This window comes from Lynx rufus, unplaced genomic scaffold (assembly GCF_022079265.1).
Source record: "Lynx rufus isolate CCGP_SWC_20201006 ecotype Redwood Valley unplaced genomic scaffold, mLynRuf1.p SCAF_7, whole genome shotgun sequence".
In the NCBI taxonomy this organism is placed as follows: Eukaryota; Metazoa; Chordata; class Mammalia; order Carnivora; family Felidae; genus Lynx; species Lynx rufus.
The window spans coordinates 75,805,580-75,814,416 of NW_025814889.1; the positions used below are offsets into that span (position 1 = coordinate 75,805,580).

General features: G+C 53.0%; 1 protein-coding gene across 1 annotated transcript; it reads right to left on the minus strand.

The window, feature by feature from the left end:
- Positions 1-1,016: 1,016 nt before the first annotated feature.
- On the minus strand, positions 1,017-8,262 carry RND1 (Rho family GTPase 1). The gene is made up of 5 exons (XM_047066345.1): positions 8,058-8,262; positions 7,195-7,282; positions 4,457-4,566; positions 3,459-3,593; positions 1,017-1,912 (listed from the first exon to the last, which is right to left on the minus strand). The coding sequence occupies exons 1-5, from the start codon at positions 8,175-8,177 to the stop codon at positions 1,667-1,669; spliced, it is 699 nt and encodes a 232-aa protein (XP_046922301.1). The 5' UTR covers positions 8,178-8,262; the 3' UTR covers positions 1,017-1,666.
- Positions 8,263-8,837: the final 575 nt, after the last annotated feature.

Sequence of the window (8,837 nt, forward strand, 5' to 3'; positions counted from 1 at the left end):
GTTGTGAAAACTAAGTGGGGGAGGGTGGGGCGGGAGGTGGGGGAGGGCAAAGTCCTACTGCCTTCTAGCAGGTGGAGGCCAGGGATGCTGCTAAACATCCTTCGATGCATGAGACAGGCCCCAGCATCAAAGTATTATCTAGTCTAAGATGTCATTAGTTCCAGGGCGCCTGGGTGGCTGTCAGTTGAGCATCTGACTTCAGCTCAGGTCGTGATCTCACGATTCGGGGGTTCGAGCCCTGCATCAGGCCCTGTGCTGACAGCTCAGAGCCTGGAGCCTGTTTTAATTCTCTCTCTCTCTCTCTCTCTCTCCCCCTCCCCCACTCATGTCCTGTCTCTCAAAAATGAATAAATGTTAAAAAAAAATTTTAATGTCATTAGTTCTAGGGTGCCTGGGTGGCTCAGTCAGTTAAACGTCTGACTCTTGCTTTCAGCTCAGGTCATGAACTTACGGTTTGTGGGTTCGAGCCCTGCATCGGGCTCTGCGCTAATGGCATGGAGGTTAGAATTCTCTCTCCCTCTCTCTGCACTTCCCTGCTCTCTCTCTCTCTCACTTTAAAAAAAAAAAAAAAAGTGTCATTAGTTCCAAGGTGGAGAAACCCTGCCCTAGGGCTAAGGAGATCTTCATAAGCTTATTGGACTTGGGTAAGGTTTGGGTCAGGTAGTGCTTTGGGGGGAAGGGAGATCCTTGTTGGAAATGCCAGGGAACAGCAGAGCCACTCTGCAACCCACAGAAAGGGCCGCAGGATAGCTCCTTCCTCGGTATCAAAGACCAAACAAAGGGGAACAGAGAAAGAAACAAAGAAAACAGAGCCAGCTTCTTTATATGTGTTATATTTTTCATTAATAAATAGGTTTTCTTCTTTAAACACAGAACATATAACAGATTGAAACACTCCCCCCTCCCCCCAATTCCAAAGACAAGAGTCTATAAAACAAATGCCAGCTGTACTGCCCTAAGGGCAGAAAAAGTCTGGTGACCCCCACCCAGCCCTGCCCCCTGCAGCACCACCACCCCCACACTGCAAGAGAAGGGGGTCTGGGGCTTCTCCCTTGGACCCTGGGGACTTAGGTGAGAAGCATATGAATGTATGATGTCACCTCTCCATGAGGCATGGGCTATGCAAAGATGAGGTTTCCTTCTCATTGGCTCTGACCAGCTCCTGCCCTTCTCATTTCAGTTATGAAGCACCTGGGCTCAGCTCCCAAGGGAGCTGCCTCTTGGCTTCCCCGCTCCACTCCTCTGCGGCCTCCTCAGAGGGGACGGGAAGGGCTCAGGGACCCCTCCCATCCCCTGGCCCGCATGGAAGCGCTGTGGAAGAGGCATGATGCTGAAGGTGAGGCTCCTATAGGCCCCCAAGCTCATGAGGCCAGCATGCCCCCCACACCCCCACACCTTTCCTTCCTCTGGAGCGGGGGACACTGGGGCAGCCGCCCCCACCACAACCTTGTGCCTGGCTTGGGGTGTGATGGTTCTTTCTCAGTGTCAGGTCCTCAAGCCGGGCCTGGCTCTTTCCTCGTCCCATTCCTGTCTCCTTCCAAGCCCTCACCGTGGCTGTCTGAAAAACTCGTGTCCAGTGTCCTAAATTGTCCCGTCCTCCCTCTCCCCGTGCCTCTGCAACCCAAGGGAGGAAGTGGGAGGTTGCCTCCCCTCTCCAACCCCCACTTCACATAATGGAACAGCTTTTGGCCTTTTCCTTCTTGAAGGTAGAAGAGATGAGTTCGGAACGACTGGGGAGGTGAAGCAGTCGCTTGGAGAGGCTTCGGACAGGGCTCTTGGGGGGCACTGGGCTGGGCTTGTTCAGACACACCATGGACGCTGTCCGGAAGATGCTGTGGATACTCTTTTCTGAGGTAAAAGCCGAGCCTTCCAGGTAGATTTCTGCACCCAGCTGCTTGGCTATTGCACAGCCCTGCAGAGGGGGTGAGGTCATGAATGCAATCGTCCAAAATGGCTCTGAAACCCTGCCTTCTGTGCTTAGTGGTACTCCCCAGGGCTCCTCCGGATGGGACCCAACAGCCAGTCTCCCATCACCACCCTCTGCTGATTATTTTCCACAGGTACCTGTAACACTTTTAAAACCATATGGATACCAGACCAAGTAAAGCTTGCGGTAGCGCCTAGGCATTGATATGTTTTTTTAAAGATATATATATTTTTTAACGTTTTATTTATTTTTGAGACAGGGAGAGACAGAGCATGAACAGGGGAGGGTCAGAGAGAGGGAGACACAGAATCTGAAACAGGCTCCAGGCTCTGAGCTGTCAGCACAGAGCCCGATGCGGGGCTTGAAATCACGGACCGCGAGATCGTGACCTGAGCCAAAGTCGGCCACTTAACCGACTGAGCCACCCAGGCGCCCCGGCATTGATATTTTTAAAAGCTCCCCAGATGATTCTAATGTGAACCACTGGTTTGAAAGAAATGGTCCTGTGCTCCCATGTGCAAAAGAAATTATCCAGGGGCGACTGGGCGGCTCAGTCAGTTAAGTCTCCGACTCTTGATCTTTGTTCAGGTCATGACTTCATGGCTCGTGAGATCAAGCCCTGTTTCGGGCTCTGTGCAGAGCCTGCTTGCGATTCTCTCTTTCTCTCTCTCTCTCTCTCTCTCTCTCTCTCTCTCTCCCTCTGTCCCTACCCTCCTCTCTCTCTCTCAAAATAAATAAAATAAACTTAGAAAAGAAAATATCCAGGAATATCATTAAAAACGCAATTTCTTATTTTTTAAGATTTTTTTTTTTTAAGTAATCTCTACACCCAACGTGGGGCTTGAACCCACAACCTTGAGATCAAGAGTCGCGTGCTGGGGTGCCTGGGTGGCTCAATCGGTTAAGCGTCCGACTTCAGGTCATGATCTCGCAGTTTGTGAGTTTGAGCCCCGTGTCGGGCTCTGTGCTGACAGCTTGGAGCCTGGCGCCTGCTTCGGACTCTGTGTCTCCCTCTTCCTCTGCCCCTCCCCCACTTGTGCTCTGTCTCCCTCTATCAAAAATAAATAAAATACAAAAAAAAAAATTAAAAAAAAAAAGAGTCGAATGCTCCACTGACCGAGCCAGGCAGGTGCTCCCCAAACACAGTTTCTGTATCTTTCTCCCAGAGTGACTCTATAGGTATGGAGTCAGGAATTCTAACAGGCACCTCTAGTGATTCTAATGTAGATGGTCAACAAAAAAAAATCTGAGAAATACTAGCACACACAGGAATGACTCATCTGCCAACCTATAGCATAAATCGGGGTAAGTAGTTACCTGCCACCTCTATTTAGGTGACTGATTTGCTGATTACAGATGGCCCCCCAGGATACCAATCTCCCTTGCCGTAGGGAGAGTTTGAGCAAGGGCCGTATTTCAAGTCCTTCGCCTATAGCTTTCTCCACCCCACCTTTAACACATGCGTGTGTGCGCACATGCACGCACATGCGTGAGCATAGACACACACACACACACACACACACACACACACCTGCTCGTAGGAGATAGGTGCCTGTTTCTGGTGGGACAGCTCCATCAGTGTGCTCAGGTCTGTTCGCAGGTCTGTCTTGCAGCCAATAAGCAAAACGCGGGTGCTAGGACAATAGTCCAGGATTTCTGTCCTCCACTGAAGAGCCATGTAAGAAGGGAAGGGGGAAGGAGGAAGGAAGAGTCAGTGGCTAACCTGCAGAAACCCAGTTGGCAACATCACACACACCATCCAGCTTATCGGCAGCCCAGCCCTCCCTGAGTCACAGCATCACCAATGCACTAATTACATCATCTTCCTGTGAGGCCTTTGGGGCCACAGGAGTGCTGACCCGAGAGCCTGTCCCCTCATTCAACAGCCCGGTTCACAGGGGCAGAATCTCCTCCCACTTTCTGCCAAGCATCTGGGGCCTGGATCTGGCCCCTCAACCCAGTCAAAGAGCTTCACGAGACCAGAAAGCCGGGAGGGATCGGGAGGAAACCAACCAGTCTCTTCCCAAGGAAAGGAAATAATCCCAAAGTATCCTGGGAAGTAGTCCCACAGGGTATTCTGAGACGCTTCGGTATGGGCAGACTCTGCCACCCAAACCAGGTGTTTCCTACCAGCATTTCTGCTCACACCTGCTGCCTTGCCCAGTCCCACTGGGCCTGGGATCAAGGTCTACAGACGCTGCCTCCAAAAGACCCCACCTCCAACCCTCAAACCCTATCACTGAAAGGTTCTGACTCTCAGTCCTTCACCTCCTGAGTCTTTAATACCAACCTCCCTTGCTGGGCCCTTGGCAGAGCAGTATAGGATATGGCAAAGCCAGGAGGCAGAGTGGGGAGAGATCTGGGTTCCAGTCCCAGAGCTGTAGCAAATGGTTATGGTTTCGGGAAAATCCCTTCCTTCCCTGGCCTCAGTTTCTTCCTGCTCCAGAAGAGGGGATTGGACAACGAGGTCCCCAAGATTCTTTCTTGTTCTCAAGCTGAGTTAGAGATTGCACAGTTATCCAGACTTACCTTCTTGAGTGCACTATCCACTGTCTCCGGTCGGCTGATATCAAAGCACAGTAATACTGCATCTGAGTCGCTATAGCAGAGTGGACGGACGTTGTCATAGTAGGGAGATCCTGGTATGGAGGAGAAAGAGCTGATGGTGACATTTCCCCTTCCCTACAGGCCTAGGCCCAGAGAGACCCGGGAATACCATTCTTGGCCCTTAGGTTAGTTGGCCCCACCCATCTCCCAGGGGAACATGCTACAGCCTGGAAGCTTGGGACCTGACCACCTGCCAGAAAGCAGTACAAAAAAAAAAAATCATTTCCTTAGCCCTGAAAAGGGGAAAGGGGGAAATAAAAGGGAGGAGGGGTGGGTAGAATAGAATTTGGATCTCCTATAGGGCGCTTAATTTAAGGTCTACCATTTTTCTGAATCCCAGAGGAGGATACTCCCACCCCTGCAGAGACCAGGGCTTGTGTAAGGTCTCTTTTTTAGAGTCTGCCTGCTGCCCTACGTCTGCTCCTTGCTTCTGCTCCAGGGTCTCCCCAAAGGAAAAACAAACCTGCCTGTTACATAACTGGCTGCCCTGCTTCTTTGCCATGGGGTCAGAACTCTAGGAGGCTGGCAGGAGAGGAAGAATATCACGAATTCAGTGCCCTACTCCTCCCTGCGAAAAGCTGCAGCCCCTATCCTCCAAGATCTCAGGGAGGCAGTTTCAAAGATAGTAGCACCAAAGGCTAGGGATTTCGAGGCTCGAGGAAGGGTCCTTCACTGGGAGGGCAGCAGGCAATGCAGACCCAGGTGGTCCAGTATGGGAGAATGCTAGGGGTTCAGCCTGCCCCCCTCCACCCTGGGGAAGGAACAGTAGCAGATTTGGAACTCAGACAATCCGTGCTCAGAATAGCAAGCAGCCCCTCTCCCTGCACCACAATCGCCATGGAAACTGGGGGGAATCCAAGCTGGGGTAGGGGGTTGGTCGTTTAAAAAAAAAAAAAAAAGAGTAAAGAGGAGTTGCAATAACTGTGGCCCTTCAGCAATCTGCCCCCATCCCCGGTCTGAGGTGGGGTCTTAGCACCGCAGGACTGAGCAAAGGGAGCACTGCAGCAGTGGGGAAGGGGGAGGGGAGGGGAGGAGGCCTCCATTCTGGCTCCAGGCAACCCCCCTCCCCTAAAACCAGCAAGTGAGTAATGGGAACAGGTTCGACCCTGGACCCTGGACCCTCGGTTGGGAGGGCCCATCCCACACACCCCTACCGCTTCCTCCTTCTTTGTGGGCACCTAATTTGAAAAAAGGAGTTTGAGGATGACTGATAGTCTGCATCCTTTCTGAAATTGGAGGGTGGGCATGCGACACAGGGAACTGACACCACTTTGCTGACTTTCCATTATCCGGACTGGGATTCAAGAGCTGCATTCCACCGGGGGGGGGGGGCATTTGGGGGCAGTGGTAGTAAAAAAGAGATGAGCCGCAGTGAGATTCTGTGAAGACTGAGAGGTGGACAGGGGACAGCAGACGAAATCCCATATATCACGTAGCCAAGCTGCATTCTAGTCGGATCCAGCCAGCATAGCACAGTCCACGATAACCAGAACCCTGCCTCCCAACCCCTGGTGCTGCAACGGAGGAAAGCATACCAGGTGGAGGAATTTTTGTCTTGCTCTGTTTTGGGGAGGAGGGGGAGGCATGAGGAGATCTCATTTTCTGTTTATCCGTCCCCTACCCCCAATCTTTTCAGACCTCAAAACTGGATCATGGGAACAACAGCTCTTTGAGGAGTAGGATGGCATATTTATTATATGTAACAGGAAAGCCCTAGTGGCTTACACAGTTCCTCTTTAAACTCAGCCTGAATATCCATTTTTAGAGAGTGGATTTTATTTTCTTTCTGTTATTCCTGGCTTTTAGTCCTTAATTAGGACTCTGAGCCCAGTCTATTAAAAAAGAATTGGGGTAAAGGAGATAATGAGCAGGGATCAGAATCAAAGCAAAGGACAGCCTAGCACCAAGGGGTTAGGGTTGGGAGGCTGGAAAAATATTGTTTTCTATATTCCAGAAAGACGGGGCATCTTCTACCTCAGCCCAGTATGGGGGCGGGGGCGGGGGGGGGGACTGTCACAGCCACCCCTCCTCCCTGCCACTATCTACAACCTGACTGTGCCCCATATTAAAGCCATCTCCCTCACCCTCCAAAACATCGATGATGCATCGCTTCATCCCTGAGCCGCAGCAGTATGACAAGTGGAACGGAGCTGCGGCAGGCGGACAGCAGTGACCCAAGATGGAATGCAGGAGAGAAAACCGAGTCAGGAGCAATATTCCCCCAAAGCAGGCTTGTCTCCCGACCTCAACCACCACTGCCTCCAGCAGCACTGACTCCTGTCTCTCATTTGGCTTTGCTCTGGGGCAGTAAAGGCAGTGGTGGGGGGGGGGGGGTCGGTGGTGGGTAGGGTTAGAGAACAGGGAGTGGAAATGGAGAAGCCCTATCTGACAGCCCCCCAGGTGTAGTCAAGGTTCATTCATCTCGCCATCCCGGCCCTCTGAAGGAAGGAGCGAGACCCAGAGAAGTGGCTTCTGGGGCTCATCCACTCTGCACCCCTGGACCAGCCAACCAAGCAATCTTCAGGTCCCCTTCTGTCAGTTTCCTGGCCAGTATCATACATACTCCTTCTCCCCACCAAAGAGGGAAACAATTTCCTAAGAGAGCAGCTGTAGCAGACCAGTGGAGGTGGGAAGGGGGCATTTAGGGTTGGCAGTCTTACCTGAGGTGTCCCAGAGACTGAGCTCCACCCTCTGTTCCTCTGTCTCCAAGCAGGCTGTGTAATTCTCAAACACGGTGGGCACATATGTCTGTGAAAAGAGAGGAACCAGTCACACCCTGGGTGCCCCTACCCTCATAAGCCTCTGATCAGTGCTGGCTACACAAGAAGCCACTCACCCTAGTGAGACACTAAAGTGGCAGGGGATAAGGGGCAGGGAGGGGGGATACCTGGGGCAGGAGGGACCACATGGGACAGGAAGGAGAGGAGCCTAGAGGCACAGGCACTTTGCTCCATGGAAGAAAGAAAGCTGAATGACTTCCAGCCAGGGACAAGCCCCCCATATCCCACATGGTCAGGGAGGCAGACACACAGATTTCTCACAGCTCCAGACTTGTCTGTCTCCCAATTTTAGAGACACAAGCCAATTCGAGCTCTGTATCTTCTCCCACAAGCCCCTCGGACGAGCAGGGCAGCCGAAGCCCGCCTGCGGACATGCTCGCAGAACCTTTGAGGATGGGATGAGGAGACCGGCAGGTATTACGTCAAGGAGAAACCCCAGACTCTGAAATGCCTCCAGTTCCCTCTCCCGAGCGAGCCGACTCCAGGTCGAAGGGAGGTAGGAAGGCATCTGATCGGGGCCTGTGGGTGAAGAGGTGAGGAGGGGCCAGCCAGCGCGGCGGCAGAAGTGGAACAGGTCTCAGGGGAAGCTAAGGCAGCGCGGTCCTCCGGCCGGGCGCCTGAGGATGGGGCAGGCTGGGGTGGCGTAAGCGGCGGGCGGCTAGCTCCCCCGGGCAGGTGGGAGCCTGGCCGCGGGGAAGACAGGCGGGCAAGGAGAAACGCTGGCCAGCAGGCGGGCAGCTCACCTCGGGATAGCAGTCCTTCGCTAACACCTGTAACATCGCTGTCTTCCCGCACTGCACATCCCCCACCAGAACCAGCTTACATCTGGCCACGACTGGCTGGGGGGGCCGTCTCTCCTTCATGACCGTAGCCTCCGCGGGACTTGGACTCCGATTCAGAGAGGAGAGGGTTGCGCCAGGGGCCTCTCAGCACAAAAACTCGGCCGGCTTCCTCGCCTCCCTCCGAATGGAAACGAGGCCGGCACAGCCACCTTATATCTCCCAGGCTGGGCCAATCGCAAGAGGAGGCGGGCTCTGTCAAGGCCAATCCCTGAGGTGGGATCCCCTCCAGCAGCCAATGGTGGGGAAATCTGAGTCAGTGCCCTCTTCTTCCCTTCCCTTTCCCTTAAAGCTGCACCGTTGCTTCCTCTGCAAGGGGATTCCCACGCTGTTTGCATTTGTATTAGGAAGGGGGAGGGGACGTGAAGCAAAATTAATGGTCTTGAGTGTCCATCAATTAGTGTCAAAAGCAAACTGGCCATGAAGGCAGAAAATGAGGTCAGGCTGGCATTGTCCCAAGAGAAAAGCAGGATCTGCCCCAACTATAGACAGGTGGCACCCGGGGTAGGGGGTGGGACGGTGGCCCCCCAGATCTCTGACCTCTTTGTTCCATCTAATCCCCGTCCAAACCACTTCTGGCTTCCTCTCCCAGAGGCTCCTGCTATACTTCTTTATCAGCTCCTGCTGTACCCCTTTCAATGCCCAAGTCTAGAATCACCTTCAAATAAATAAATAGATAGATAG